Genomic DNA, 16459 nt, shown 5'->3' on the forward strand with positions numbered 1-16459 from the left:
AAACTATGGTTAAAATTCATGAATTCAAATATGTAAAAATAAGATGATACTTTGAAAATGATTGAAACCATGGTTACAATGTAATACCAATTGTTTCTCTATTACATATTATCCCATATATGTAATGCCTTGTTAATAAACGAAATAAACAAAAAGTTAATTCATTACAAATTTTATGTTTTTATTACAGGTTTAGGTGGAACGTGTGTGAATGTTGGCTGTATACCAAAGAAACTAATGCACCAAGCTGCATTATTAGGTATATAATTATTGTTCATGTTGTATTCAGTTACTGTATCAGGCCATCCTTAGAATAACAATATTCCCAAACTACTACTCTTTATTCACATAGGGTTGCTCAATGCAATCATGGAGAGTAAACAAAAGTGTATATTTAATTTTGTCCTGCTTGGCAGAACCTATAAGTGATATGTTTTACTCCAGTAAACACTACACAAGGTCTTTTCAAAGAAATTGATTGTAATTGATGTTGCATATATATCCAAGCAAAAGATTTGCTTTTAGAAAAACAAATGTTTTTCTCAATAGCAGTTTATTGCAAATGTTTAGAACTGTTGGTAGGAAATTAAAAGAAAAATTGTATACTTTAAATTCTGAGGGAAATAAATGAAAAAATTGTAATAGCATAAAAATTACAATTATAGTTAAACTTCTGCCTTTATTATACTACTTTAATTTGAAAAGGATTTGCATCAATCAAAATCTCATTAGTGTAACCAACATTTTATTGAGATAATCGTATCATTGACATTACAAATAAGACAGGTTAATAGAATCTCATCATTAGTGGTTGTAAAAGATTTGCGTTAATACTTTAAAAATTAATTCATTACTTTACCCATTTGAAGAGATTTAGCAGAAAAAATCATAAGTTGAAATTTAGAACTTACATAATCTTGTTCAGTTTAAAATTGATATAATTTGGGTTCAGGCCTATACAGCTTGGTACCACTAGCAGTCAAACAGATTATCTGTGCCATTGTGTTTGTTTGAAGCTTGAGTGGGAAAACTTGTGTCTTTCAATTTTTGATTATTGCAAAATTCACATCACTTTAGATTTTAATTGCATTTGCAGGTCATGGTTTAGAAGACGCTAGACATTTTGGTTGGGAAATTCCAGAGAATGGTAAGTTAAGTTGACGAAAAAATAAAATGGTACATCTGTTTTTGACTCAATTTTAATCTTGGAAAATAAAGGAAACATGAATAGTATTATAATTTCTAATTTTACGACCTATTATCATCAACTAGTATAATCACAGTATATCTACTTTTAGTGCAAGCGCATAAATACACAAAACTGGCTGTTCCGCGTTTGGCCCAACTGAATTATACTACCAGGTATTCTCAATTTTCAACATCAAAACCGACCGTTTACATAGGCCTAGATGCAGATACAATATAGTTTTCTCTATTCTTAAGCAAAATAAACAAATCAGTCCATTTTAATTATTTTTCGTGGTAAAATTTCATAAAATGAAAATTCTGTGAAATGGTGGCGTCTTTGCATGACAACGAAACAAGGTGACGTCATATGTTTGTTTCCGTAAAAAAAAGTAAAAGAATGTGTACACCAGACAGTTTTATTTCTTTGTTGCAGTTAAAGACTCACTCACAGATATGTAACATTAATGACTGATAAATTAAAGCAATCTTTACTCATTCCTGCTTAAAACACTTTGATTATTGCAAATAATGTTTCTTATTACAGCTCTTACTTGTCATGCTTGTGGAACAATAAATATAAGTTTTTATTACAACTATTTACTTATTTGCAGTGAAGCATAGTTGGGATAAAATGAAGAATGCCATTCAGGTAAGAACAGTTGAACAATAAGTTTGTAAAACTTGGACATTCAAATTTAGAATGTAGGAATGTAGAATTACCTCTGTTCTTCAAATTAAGCCTTACTTGTCCTACTGTATCTTACAAAACTCGTTTTGACCATGAATCCAAACTATATGCTCTAAATAATTTTTATGTTTCTATGTTTTATTTGAATGTTACAAAAACACTTAATTTGATTACACTATTCCTGTCCTTGAACACATGGAAAGAGCTCTTATAATGCAGTTGAGTAGAGTGTGTGTGATGCCTTTGATTGAAAAAAGGGGGAGGGTCTGATCTTTCTAAAGATTTATACGATATTGAGCATAAAATTGTTTAAAAACATATTTGTCAAGGTCCACTCTGAGGTATACATTCTGCTTTCTGGAATTAGGCTCCCTTTAAAAAATCATTGATCCACCCCAAAATGGTTTGTTATCATGAAATATTTGATATGATTTTTCCTTTTCTACTAAAATTTCAAGTTTAAATTCATTTTCATTATCATGATTATGTTATATCAAAATTTATAAAACAAAAATAATACTTTTAAGTTCACGACTACACAAACCAAAATAATAATCAACCCAACTTCCCAGTCCAATATGCACAGGATGATATATGTGATAATAAAAGTCTAGAAAATTATATTCAGTAGTTACTTACAGTTTTGAACTTCTTTTTGTAGGACCATATAGGATCTCTAAATTGGGGATACAGGGTGCAGCTACGAGAAAAGAAAGTAGATTATCACAATGCATATGCTCAATTTGTTGATAAACACACAATAAAGGTAAGTTATGTGTATAAAAAATGAATTCAATATGATTAAGTCCTGTAATTTTTGGTCTCATCACAAAAATCCTGTTTTATTGACATAAGGTAAAACAATTATGCAGATAAAAGAATTGAACCTGTTGAAATTTTGTATTCCTAAATGGCAACAATTGCCAGCTGTAATAGGGAATTTTGTGAACTTAAAAAAAGGAACTACCTGATATGCTGTTTAAGAAAATTTAACTGAAGATGGAAAAGAGGCTTATGGACACATTCTTTTTGTTTCCTTTCAATCTTTATTTTAAAGTTATATATAAATCTTAATTGTAGGCAGTGAATAAAAAAGGAAAAGAAATAACAAAGACAGCAAGACATTTTATTTTGGCTATGGGTGAACGACCACGATACCCAGATATTCCAGGAGCCAAAGAATTTGGCATTACGAGGTAAGGTCAACACTGTTCAAATTGTTAATATAGGAAGTGTTACAGTTGAGATTAATAACATATAACTTGGACAAGGTAGTAAAGTTTTATCGACTCCTAGCCCTGCCACCAATGATATGCAAAGCCCTATTCATGGTAGCAGGAGATAACTCTTGATCACATGGCAATTATTCATAGAAATAGAATTGCATTGCAATCTGTACGTGAAAGTGTATTATTAGAGAGAGCCCCAATTAGTTTGTATTATCAGAAATCAATTTTCAGCTTTCATATTAAAGTAAAAAAACTATTTTTTGGGAAACTGCATACAAAAGTGTCATCAGAATATAGGAACTGACTTTCTGAAGGAAATAGTTTTTGAGTATGCTTAGAATTTTCACATGAAAGCATCTGCATCACTATGGTACATGAAAAGTAATATATATCTATTACAGTGACAGATGTTTTTTCCTTGCTCCTTAGAATTTTCACATGAAAGGGTCTGTGTTACTATTGTACTTGTAAAGAAATCTATATCTATTACATTGACAGATATATTTTCCTTGCTCTATAGAATTTTCACATGAAAGGGTCTGTGTTACTATTGTACTTGTAAAGAAATCTATATCTATTACAGTGACAGATATATTTTCCTTGCTCCTTAGAATTTTCACATGAAAGGGTCTGTGTTACTATTGTACTTGTAAAGAAATCTATATCTATTATAGTGACGATTTATTTTCCTTGCCTTATTGTCCTGGTAAAACATTGATGGTTGGAGCCTCCTATGTCTCATTGGAATGTGGAGGTTTCCTGAAGGCCATTGGTTTGGACGTTACCGTGATGGTCAGATCTATTCTTTTGAGAGGTTTTGACCAGCAGATGGCTGATAAGATTGGGGACTATATGGGGTTACATGGCATTGACTTTGTACGACCATGTGTTCCTACAAAGGTAGGTGGGAGATCAGAGAATGAAGCACTTTGTTTTATTTATAAGCATAAAACAACATTGAAACAGCTATATATATATAGATGCAATAATTCTGGATTACTATACATAGATATCTATTTTTATATAAAAAATGCTGGTGATATTTTATGATAAGTATGTTCATTTGAAAATTTCCATTTATTAAAGTGATAAATGAATTAAAAAACAACAAAATTTACACATCTTCGAATTTAATTGAATTAAAATTTTGTTTTAATGTTCTTAAGTTTTCCAGGTTATTTCCTTATTTGTTATTATGAGATATTTGCAGTTAATCACTATATAAAGGGAGATAACAAAAAAAATATCACTTAGTTTACTTTCATTTTACTAAAAGTGTATCAGCTTGCCATGCATGCTGTCATGAATGAGATTACCATCCGGATAAATAATTGCAAGATAAATAACATTGGCATTTGATTCATTGGGTCTTTTTTATCCTTTAAAATATTTCTTTAAATAGTTTTGATTCTTTAAAAATCATTTATTGTTTTTTGCTTGTAGATAGAAAAATTACAAGATAGGCAAGACGGAAAACCAGGATTATACAAAGTATATGGGAAATATAATGATGGCACTGAATATAGTGATGAATTCAATACTGTAAGTAAAATAGAATGTGTGCCATATTTTGTACATTGTCAATGGATATTTCCTTTGTGTTTGTGTATTTCCTCTTGGGATTGGAAGAAAGGGAATGTTTAATATAGATAATGGTTTGTTAATATTGTTTGTTGAAATCATAAACAAAAATCGGCACTGAATACATTGTTTATATAGATATTTTAATTTTTACAGAAAATATATCACCAATGTAGCTTCTCATGACGTAATGAAGACAGTCAAGTTTTGACAAATAAAAAAAATTTACCAGGCAATGACGGATACTTTAACTCCAAAGTGTAATGTTACATCTAATAAAGTAAAAGAAAATCCATAGAAATCTGAGTGCATACATGTTGTAAATAAATTCGCATAATGGGGATTCATTATAATTTGTGTAATACCAATTTACATGGAACTCGTTGATAATGGTCATACACCTGAAAAACAAATTTCATTGTTCAATAAAGTGCAAAACTTTAGCATGCTTTGATGCAGTCTTTGGCAAAACCACAAACTCAAATAGCATGGAAAGAAGAATATTTTTAATCCATGAACAAAATGGTACTAACTAAATAAATGAATATAAAGTTTAAATACAAAAATAAAGGCAACAATAGTATACTGCTGTTTAATATTCATTAACAGACAGAGGGAAAACAAATCCTGGTTACAAACTAAAGCCAGTGAAACCCATCAACTATAAGTGAAAAACAACAGAACAAGAGAAATACTGAAGTGCAACAAAACAAAAGCCAACATACATATAAACGGACTATTTGATAACAACTGCCATATTCCTGACTTGGTATAGGTCATTTTAAGAAAAATTGTGGGTTTTATGCATATGGGTTCAACCATCATTCTTTTTGTATTATGTCCTTATAAGTAAATTAAAGTGTGTTGGAGTTTATGGTGTTGTGTTTTGTTTATATGTGTCCTTGTTATATCACACTGGCTCAAGAAAATGAAGTAGCTATAAGTGTAGTGTTGATTCATGTAATGATGGTCTTTATCCAAACTGTCGCGATTCACCAGTTGAGTCAAAAGATATATAATTATATTTTAACAGTTTCATGAATTTTGTACATTTTTTGTATTTGTAGGTTATATTTGCCATTGGAAGAGATCCTTGTACACAAAATATAGGATTAGACAAAGTAGGAGTCCAGATGAGCAAGTAGGTTTTATATTAAAATGTATGTATGCATTTCTATTTTCAGTAAGGTAATTCTCTAAGACCTTGTATTTTGACATGAGGTTCAGATCTTGTGACAGTTTTTTTTGCACCCCCTTCTAGGCAAAGGGCACATTAAGTGTTACCCTTTACCATCCACCCTTCTGTCTGTCTCGGTTGTCGTTTCCAAACTCTAAGTTGAGTTATCCTCATGCAATTTCATGAAACTTAAACATAGTGCTAAGATCCTAAATTTGCAGACAAGAGGTTGAATTTGGGTAATGAGTCACCTACTGTTCTAGGGTTATGTCCCTTTATTCAATAGATACAAAATTTCCATCAAATGAAATTACTGTCTTCAGTTCAACTCAAATTTGTAAGAATTGTAGAATTTGTTTAACTAGTTGTCATATTGTTTGTTCATTCAAAACTTCTTTGTTAAGCCTGCAAATTCTTATTTATCAATTATTTTTCAGAAATGGATTTGTGATATCAAATGATGCAGACCAAACAAACATCTCAAATATTTATGCAATTGGAGATATACTTGAAGGAAAACCAGAACTGACACCAGTAGCTATTCATTCTGGTCGCCTGTTGGCAAGGCGACTGTATGAAAATGGAACTTTATTGGTAGGTTATCTTTGATGTACTTACTTATTGGTCATTTGTTGGCATTTTGACTATATTCTGGAAAAGAGATAAGCCAATATTTACAAATTCAAGGTAGTTAATAGATATAAGAAGATGTACAAATCTTCGTGTAATTCACAAAAATAGTAAACCATTACAGCTCAAAGTATGGCCTTCAACACAGAGCTTTGTCTCACACGAAACAGCAAGTTATAAAAGACCCCCCAAAAAACCCATTTAAACAGGAATACCAATGGTAATACTAGTATGATCTACTCGAAAAGCAAGAAAGTTAAGAAAAATTGTCTATTTAAAAAAATATATTGAGATATCTCTATGGCATCATTTCATATTGGCATGGATGTTGAACAAAATAAAAAATTCTTTTTTTGTTGTAAAGCAATTGAATTTGATTTACTGGGCATTAACTAAATTTTGTCTTTGTAGACTGATTATATAAATGTATGCACCACAGTATTTACCCCTCTAGAATATGGCTGCTGTGGTTACTCAGAGGAGGATGCTATACAAAAGTTTGGAGAGGATAAAATAGAGGTAGGTGTGCCTAAAATTTCAGGTTACCTAAAAAAAAAACTTGACATTAAAGGGTTCTAAATACTGTATTGAAATTGTGAACCACCACCACCACCTTGCATTCTAAATATTGAAAATGACATGAGATACTAAAGTAACAGTTTTATATTCTTAGTCCTTGGATATTTCACAGAATTAAATATTGAAAAGTACATAATTACAAAATTACACATACTCAGTTGTGCAGTTATTGGTTTTAATTTAGAAAAAAAACCAGATTGAATTTTTATGAATTATTTTTTAAATTTTAGGTTTACCACTCAAATTTTTGGCCTCTGGAATGGACAGTGGCAAAAAGAGAAAATGATGCATGCTATGCAAAGTTGATCTGTTTAATTCCAGAAAAGGTAATGTTATATTGTTTCTAAATAGCATGTTAAATACAGCAGGGGTACCAGATTGAATTGTTCAAATGAACAAATGGAGTTTTTACGATTTTTTTTTGTAGCCTTTTCTAGTTAAAAAATTTGTTAGTTTACTTTTATTAAGATGTGTATAGTTGTCTAGATAAAGGACATAATGCCTTTCCCAGTAGTTTTGCAACAATGGACTCATGATAGCTGGTTGTCTCAGGTGTGGCAGGCTGTGGGATAAATCCCATACTAAATAAAACCAAAGAATGTAGAATTGGTTCATGCTGCTACTCCATCAAAACCCTGGACTAATCAGCTCATGGGCAGACTTATGTATCCAAATGTAAAAATGTTGTCCTGCAGATGTCTATTACTTGATGATTTATTTCACTTGACTTGGCGGGGTTTAACTGGTTTGCTTATTTAAGACCAGTCCATCTATAGACAGGTATTTCAGGATAAACTCATCATTAAAGTGTCCAGTTATTCGTCCTATATCATACACTCAGTTCATTTGTATATCTGTTTGATGACACTGATAGGTGATTAGAAATCAGTTATAATTATAACGGCCATCATCCTTATCACTCACATCTTCAAATAGACTGTCTTTACGCTAATTAAAAAGTAAGCTCTGCCGATCAGTTGAAATAACATTGGTAATACCTTATAGTAGATAACAATATAAAAAATCTGGTTTAATGGGCAGTTCAGAACAGAGCAGGATATCAGTATATTAAATTATGTACATAATGCTCGAAAAGAATATGCATGTTATATTTGCTGCTGGATGCATTTATGATTAAAAGCCATCAATCAATGTATCAAAACTTTTTTGTCAGTGCAAACTTATAAATATATTTTACAGGAAAAAGTGATAGGCTTCCATGTTGTGGGACCAAATGCTGGAGAAATTACTCAAGGTTTTGGAACTGCAATTAAATTAGGGGCCACTAAAACTGATTTTGATAATACAATTGGCATACATCCAACATGTGCTGAGGTAAGAATATATATGTTTGATAACAATATAAGTGTTCATTTCGCATTAAGAAATAATTGATGCAAGCTATACTTTATTGTAGTTTTAACATAGGTAGGCCTTATATTCATGATTATTTTTGCCCGAGCGATAGTGAGGTCTAAAATAACACACATGTAATGCCTAACCATGTTAAAACTATAATAAAGTATAGCTTGCATCAATTATTTCAATTCTGAATCGGACAAGGCCTAAAATAAAATTTCATTTGTTTGGCATTGCCGCCCGACCCACTGAAAAACTTGCCGCCCAAATAATTTTATTTGCGTTTCAGAAATTTATTTTTTTTTATTTAAAAAAAAATCGAAATTGTGCCGGAATTTGATCGTATCCGCCGAGTTTGTTCCTGGCTTTACTTATTTCAAATCACGATCTTAAAAGCGCTTGCCTTACACAGTATTGGGGGCAAACATTTAAATGACATGGAATAGAAAAAGTTTGCCAAAAGTAATGTCAAAGAGGCCGGCAGGGGAAAGCATCAATGCATTGGTTAAGGGAGATGGATTTTATCAAAAATCAAATGTTCAGCTATTCTTTGAAAGAAACGTTCTGAGAGACCTTGTAGAGGACTCAAGTTTTATCTTTTGTAAAGGCTAAAAGCAGAAACAGATGATTTCTGCTCGACTTTGTCGCTTCATGAGATAGAAGTTTTTCACCGGGACATCACAGAACAAATATGCGTGGCTCTTACATTTTTTGAAATGTATCATTGACAAATTTTCCCTTGAACCAGAGAACAAAGTATCTACTATAGTCAGAACCACAATGATGCATTCAAGATAATTATGGCTGTAAGCACTAAAGCCCATAGACCAAAACGGTCCCAGATTTACAGGTTTATAGTAGTTTTGTACCAGTAGATGCTAGCCTGGTACAAAACATACATATTTTAAAGACTAGCATCTTGTGTCAATTGAAGTACTTCCCCCTTTTCTTGCCTTTCTTCTTAACATGAATAAAATAATTCTTAAAACATAAAAGATACTGACAGAAACATATTTATAAATGTATCTAGTGTACTAGTGATGAATAAAATCCCTTCCTTTTCCACAATTCTAAGGGCTCATTAATTTATCTGTATTCATGTAATGCATGTCCAGATTTCTGTTAATCAAACAAGCATTACAACCCATAATTTATTTATCTGCAAAAATTGTCTGTCCTGCTGCATATTTCCATTTTGAATTTATCATACGTTTTAAACCTATAGCCCTGAAAAACCTTGCACTAATGGATAATATTAGTATAAACACCATGTCTATTTGTGCCAACCTTCCAAATTTTTAATATTTTGCTATCCTTATTTGGTACAGATCCTATATCCTCAAAACTTATCAGGGGCAGTAGGCGTGTTTGTATGGTAGTTCGTCACACCTTTCATGTATGATTACTAGCCTCTAGGTATTGGTTTGAGCCCTAGTTGGGCAGTTGCAAAATTAAGGTTTGATTTTCATGTCATATGTGATAAGGTTAGTCAGTTTCTTCCCGCAGGTTGCCGCCGTTTTCCTTCAAGTACTACGGTTTAATAGTATGCCAACAAAACTGACTGCCATGAAATTACATACGGTGTAGAAAGTGATGTTTATAAAACCAAAGCAAACAATAAAAGTTTTAAATCTTTGTCCATTTGTACAAGGAGCCGTAGTGGTTGAGCCATTTAACTTATGGTAATTTTACCAAACTGTGACCACAAGATGTGACATCAGGGGTCTGTTCAATTGGCAGTCCCACAATAAAAGTTCAATTTTCACGTCATACATTGTACATTTTATATGGTTAATTTGTCAGTTTCCTGCCTCAGTTCTGTGTTTTTTTCTGGGTCCTTTGGTTAACTCTGCCAACAAAACTGACTGTCTTACATGAAATTATCCATATGATGTAGAATGTGACATTGACGGTTGACCCCGTTCAAAGAAACCACCAGCATGTACACACAACAATGCTGCAATGCTTTAGACAACATTGGTCTAGAGACTTCATGATTTACATGTATAAAGCTTTTAAATGTAAAAAAAAAAAAAAATCCCTACCTACCTACCCACCTGCTGATAGTGTGGGTCGGCAATGCCAAACAAACAATTTTTTAAGGGTGGCCCAATTAAGGTAATTTCTATGTCTGATAAGTATAAGTGTAAAAGCGTTTGTGTAGGCTCTTCCATGAACCTTCCTTTTTTGTTTGTAAAGAAGCAAACGGCTGGCACTGTGATTTTTCAGAGGGAGGAATTTGAACAGCCAGCATGAACTGTTGTTGTATCTAGGTCAAATATGTCAATTTCGGAATGCAACACATTACAGTCATAATAAATGAATTAATAACATCATGTGCACCATTTAAGAGTTTGAAAGTGTTTTAAAGTTAAGGAAATATATTAAGTGCATGATAATTTGATAAAATTCATTATTCTGAAGAAGTCAATATACGCATGTGCAAACAAATTTTATTTGATTTAGAGCATGGTTTTGTTCACAAAGCCAAAGAAGCACTTCATATTAGAATATATCTCAATACTTCATTAAGAATTTACTCGGAGATCAAAAGACTTGGTAGCAAATAGCTTAAAAGTTGTGGAGGATCCAAACCAAAGGGGCTAAACGGAATAGCTCAGAATATCTGAGATTTTTTTAGGTTCAACTGTAGCTTAGTATATATTTTCAGTCTAGTTATTTAACCCATCTTATTGGTCTTGTGGTAAAGTGATTGGCCAAAGTGCAAGATGATGTAGGTTCAAACTCATTGGCTTATGGCTGGGTGATGTAGTCAAGGTACAGTTCAACTTCCAAAAATTTGAAACACCAACTATTCTAATGGAAAGTTTTATTTCCTTCACAACAAAAAATGTTTAAGTATTTAAATCAATACTGCTCAAGTAACTACATTAGATCAAATTGAATTTAAATTAACTCATTTTAGTATCAACACATGAAAAAAAGTTGGATAACCTAAAGAGTTGTATCACCTTGTAATTTTGTTCAATGCTTGTTTTTTCAGACTTTCACCACACTGGATGTCACAAAAAGAGGCGGTGGTAGTATAGACACTGCTGGTTGCTGAGGTTAGATCCTGCTGTTGAATAAAATCTCATCCCAATCTTTCTGCTAAATTATAAGACAAAAGTGCTGATAGGACTTTATATCATTAATAATATGTGACATGTTGAATGTATTACATATATGGTTAGAAATAACCATGTAAACCAAATTGAAGACAATTTCACTATCTGTTTACATGTAACAATGTTTTTGATTTTTAGGTAACCATGATAGCTGTACAAAACTCTGAAAGGCCATCTTACAAAACTCTTGCCAGACTTTAAACAAAGTTCAAAAAGATTATGATATTATTTCTTAAAAATATAGACCACACGTGTTGAACAGTATAAATCAGAAGTTTATATGTAAGAGACCTGCTGACGTATGTAAAATCTACAAACAGATATGTTATTGTATGTGTTAAAATGTATATTTACCAATGTCTTTCATGACTGTTGTCAGCTGTGGTACATTCCAAAGAAACACCAAAGAGGCTCAACACCACTGTTATACTAATGTCATCTTTAGTATGCAAAATGATTATCAATTGTGTGGATTTGTTTCAAGGGGTTTTTGTTTATTAGTTATCATTCAAATAAGATTTTAGTGTATTTTTCATTGAGATTTCTGTATAAAATAATCATGTTATATTTAAAGGTCAAGTTGAAGTAATTCAGGATTTTTGTTTTAAATTTGTTAAATTACTTTGAATATGGCTCTCATTTTAGATTTTCAGAAATAAGTATTAAGGGTTAATACAGTTAATACTTGATAAAAAAATACATATCAATGGTTGTGGGAAAAACCCAAACATGGGCATTAGTAAAAGTTCTTCAGTATTTGATTTAAATCTGCTAGTTCTGTTACACATAAATATATATGAGAAATTTTAACGACTACTTCAACTTGACCTTCATTTTTGATAATGATATCTATATGATTTTTTTACACTCAAGTTTTAGATATTTTTGCTATATTATCAGCCATTGTCTATAGAAGCGGTATTAGGGATGAGATCAACAGCAGGAGTTCAAGGTCATAAGGGCTACAATATAACTGTGCATTTGTATAATGCCTGAATGATGGAAATGTCTGTAAACCTCAGAATGAGGCTAGACATGTCCGGAAATGTTATTTGGTAGCTCTTAGTAATTGTAAGATATTTGATATTTTTGTTTGCTACTATATATACCAAAAAATGCATTTACTATTTATGAAATGTGTTTATATTAAGGTAGTTGAGCAACAATATAAATATCTTAAATGTTTTTTTTAGTGCTAGATTGTTATTATTATACATGAAACAACTTTTGTTCATATTTACATTATTATGATTATTAAAATTGAAAGATGTTATTTATTAGCTTTATAAAGATTGAACTACATTCAACCTAATTATATATATAACATCTACTACCCATCCTATTATATATAATTATGAAAAACAAGGAGGTTCAAGATTAACAGATTTTATAGCTGATTTATTTGAGTATGTTAAGAAGAACAATGAAGTTCAGAATTACCAATTTTTACAACTAATAAATTTGAGTATGTATGAAGAAAAATGAAGTAGAATGAAGTTCAGGATTACCAATTTTTACAGCTAATTTGAGTATGTTTGAAGGTTCAGGATTGAGTTTGAATGATTATTTTTTTTTACCTTTATACAGAACAATTGCATTAATAGGGATTTTGTTTAGATGTAAGAACTGAACGCTCTGTAGATCTAAAAATAGCATATTTTAGGAAAAATTAATTATTGCATCTTTCTCTTAATTAATTTCTTTCTGGTGTCTGTAATTTTTATTTTAATTATATCAATTGAGCACAACAGCATTGACTTAAAATTTTGATTGTTACTGTCCTTCTAGTTTGTTTGTAATGATCTGAAAAAACTGAAATAATTAAATTTGAAAGAAATTGAATAGTTATGTTTTATTATCAAACCCATTTTGTCCAAGTGTCTCTTGCATTTAGTGGCATTGTAACCAAGGAATTCATCTTCAGAATCAATAGTGAAATTTGTCATTAGTATCATTTTCAGCTCATTTGGCACTATGGGCAAAATGGAAGTCAGGAGCCTCTGGCCTTTGTTCGTCTTGTATGATTTAATTTTTTTTAATTAAAGTTTCTTGTGTATAATTTGGAGTCCATTATCACTGAACTAGTATATATATTTCTTTAGATGGACGCCTCTGGGTGGGGGAGTTTCTTGCTGTATTGAAGACCTATTGGTGACCTTCTGTTGTTGTCTGTTCTATGGTCGGGTTGTTGTCTCTTTGACACATTCCCAGTTTCCATTCTCAATCTTTTTTTTGTTTTTGTCGAGCCTTCGACTTTAGTCGAAAAAGCGAGACTAAGCGATCCTACATTCCGTCGTCGTCAGCGGCGTCCACAAATATTCACTCTGTGGTTAAAGTTTTTGAAATTTTAATTAACTTTCTTAAACTATACTGAATTTCTACCAAACTTGGACAGAAGCTTGTTTATGATCATAAGAAAGTATCCAGAAGTAAATTTTGTAAAAATAAAATTCCATTTTTTCCGTATTTTACTTATAAATGGACTTAGTTTTTCTGCGAGGAAACATTACATTCACTCTGTGGTTAAAGTTTTTAAAATTTTTATAACATTCATAAACTATCCTTGATTTGTACCAAACTTGGACAGAAGCTTGTTTATAATCATAAGATAGTATCAAGAAGAAAATTTTGTAAAAATAAATTTCCACTTTTCCGTGATACTTATAAATGGACTTAGTTTTTTTTGCCAGAAACAAAACATTCACTCTGTGGTTTAAGTTTTTAAAATTTTTATAATGTTCTTAAACTATCCTGGATTTCTACCAAACTTAGACAGAAGCTTGTTTCTGATCATTAGATATTATTCAGAAGTAAATTTTGTAAAAAAAAAAAATCACTTTTTCCGTATTTTACTTATCAATGGACTTTTTCTTCCAGTTAACATTACATACAGTCTGCAGTTAAAGTTTATACAACATTTATTAGATTCATAAACTATCCTGGATTTTTTACCAAACTTGGAAGCTTCTTTCAATCAAAAGACAGTATTGAGAGGGAAATTTTTATTGATGTTTTTCCTCATTTTGTTGAGTCTGCGATTAACAGCAAAAGTAGGTGAGACACTGGGTTCCGCGGAACCCTTACAAATTTTTAAATCACCAAGGACACAACTTGAATTATCTCAACCACAAACTTGAGCTAAACAAACTAAACAACAAAAATACAGAGATCCAATGAAAAGTTCAAAACTTAAAAGTCCATAGTCTAATAGAAAAATCAAAAGTATAAACAAATCAAATGAATAGAAAACAACAGTCATATTCATGACTCAGAAAAAGCATTTCCTTATGAAGAAAATTGTTGATTAAATGGTTTATAGCTAGCTAAACCATTCACTTATATGACAGTGGTATAGAATTTCATTATATTGACAACAATGTGTGAGCAAAACAAACAGACATAAAAGGTGAAAATACAAAAAACTGGGGTCACTATGAAAACTAACAATTATGTCAACAATGAAATGCAAAATGGCAACAGAACACTCTTTATGACCCTTTAGGTATCTAGAATAAATTCAGTATTTGTTAAACATGGAGAAAATAAGAGAAAGTAATTACAGGTATTCCTTTATCTTGTGCAGGATATCTTAGTAGTTATATTTTTTTTTAACAAAATCCTAAATAAAGTATTTTTGCAGAATTCAACAGTTATAACTGTGTCTGGTACAGGATATCTTACAAGTTTTATTTTTTTACAATTAAATCCTAGATAAAGGATTTCCACGGACTACGACAGGTATGCCCCGTGCCTTTTTGCAGTTTGAGTTTTAAAAAGGAATTGGTTCTTATCTCGCAAGAGGGTTCCTGACACATTCTGTAGAAGGTCCCTCTTACACTTCCACATTACTTATGGCCGCCCTGTTTTTTTTGTCGAGCCTGCTACTTTTGTCGCAGAAAGCTAGACATAGGGATAGTGATCCAGCGGCAGCGGCGTTAGCTAAGTTACTTAAAGCTTTATAATTTAGAAGGTGGTAGACCTGGATGCTTCATACTTTGTATATGGATACCTCATGTTACAAAGTTTCCGTCAGTCACATGTCCAATGTCCTTGACCTCATTTTAATGGTTCAGTGACTACTTGAAAAAAAAAGTTAAGATTTTTTGTAATGTTCAATTCTCTCTTATTATAAGTAATAGATACTATATTTGGTATTTTCGTTCCTTGCAAGGTCCTCATGCTCGTCAGACAGTTTTCAATTGACCTCCAGCTCATTTCATGGATCGGTGAACAAGGGTAATTTTTGGTGGTCAAGTCCATATCTCAGATACTATTAAGCAATATGTCTTAGAATATTCGGTGTTTAGAAGGACTAAGGTGTCCAACTGGCAGGTGTCATCTGACCTTAATCTCATTTTCATGGTTCAGTGGTTATAGTTAAGTTTTTGTGTTTTGGTCTATTTTTTCTTATTCAATAGGTCTACTATATTTGGTGTATGGAATGATTGTAAAGTGTACATGTCTAGCTGGCAGGTGTCATCTGACCTTGACCTCATTTTCATGGTTCAGTGGTCAAGTTAAGTTTGAGTTTTGGTCTATTTTTCTAATACTAGATGCAAAAGGTCAACTATATTTGGTGTATGGTTTTATTTTAGAATCTTTTTGTCAGTAGGGCAGGTTTTATTTGACCCTGACCTCATTTTCACAGTTCACTGCACAGTGTTAAGTTTTTGTGTTTTGGTCTGTTTTTATTAAACTATAAGCAATAGGTCAACTTTATTTGTTTTATGGAAGAATTGTTAGCTGTACATGCCTGCCTGGCATGGTTCATATGACCATGACCTCATTTTCATGGTTCATTGGTCAATGTTTAGTTTTCTTGGTTAATGTTAAGTTCATGTGACAGTTGTAATAAAGCTTTATATTTAGGACTGTCAACATAATATCAACGATTAGTAAA

General features: G+C 31.5%; 1 protein-coding gene across 4 annotated transcripts in view; it reads left to right on the forward strand.

Moving 5' to 3' along the window:
* Nucleotides 1-13396, forward strand: part of LOC139486560 (thioredoxin reductase 1, cytoplasmic-like) — a 29584-nt gene extending 16188 nt beyond the window's left edge. For all 4 annotated transcript variants that reach the window (XM_071271485.1, XM_071271492.1, XM_071271497.1 and 1 more), the window contains exons 7-19: nucleotides 191-259; nucleotides 1097-1147; nucleotides 1800-1837; nucleotides 2538-2642; nucleotides 2957-3072; nucleotides 3780-4005; nucleotides 4549-4647; nucleotides 5754-5827; nucleotides 6301-6457; nucleotides 6905-7012; nucleotides 7303-7398; nucleotides 8273-8407; nucleotides 11436-13396. In XM_071271485.1, coding sequence (XP_071127586.1) covers nucleotides 191-259; nucleotides 1097-1147; nucleotides 1800-1837; nucleotides 2538-2642; nucleotides 2957-3072; nucleotides 3780-4005; nucleotides 4549-4647; nucleotides 5754-5827; nucleotides 6301-6457; nucleotides 6905-7012; nucleotides 7303-7398; nucleotides 8273-8407; nucleotides 11436-11498 — 1337 coding nt within the window. In that variant the 3' untranslated portion in view covers nucleotides 11499-13396. The remainder of the gene's footprint in view (nucleotides 1-190; nucleotides 260-1096; nucleotides 1148-1799; nucleotides 1838-2537; nucleotides 2643-2956; nucleotides 3073-3779; nucleotides 4006-4548; nucleotides 4648-5753; nucleotides 5828-6300; nucleotides 6458-6904; nucleotides 7013-7302; nucleotides 7399-8272; nucleotides 8408-11435) is intronic.
* Nucleotides 13397-16459: the final 3063 nt, after the last annotated feature.

Source organism: Mytilus edulis, chromosome 1 (genome assembly GCF_963676685.1).
Source record: "Mytilus edulis chromosome 1, xbMytEdul2.2, whole genome shotgun sequence".
Classification (NCBI taxonomy): Eukaryota; Metazoa; Mollusca; class Bivalvia; order Mytilida; family Mytilidae; genus Mytilus; species Mytilus edulis.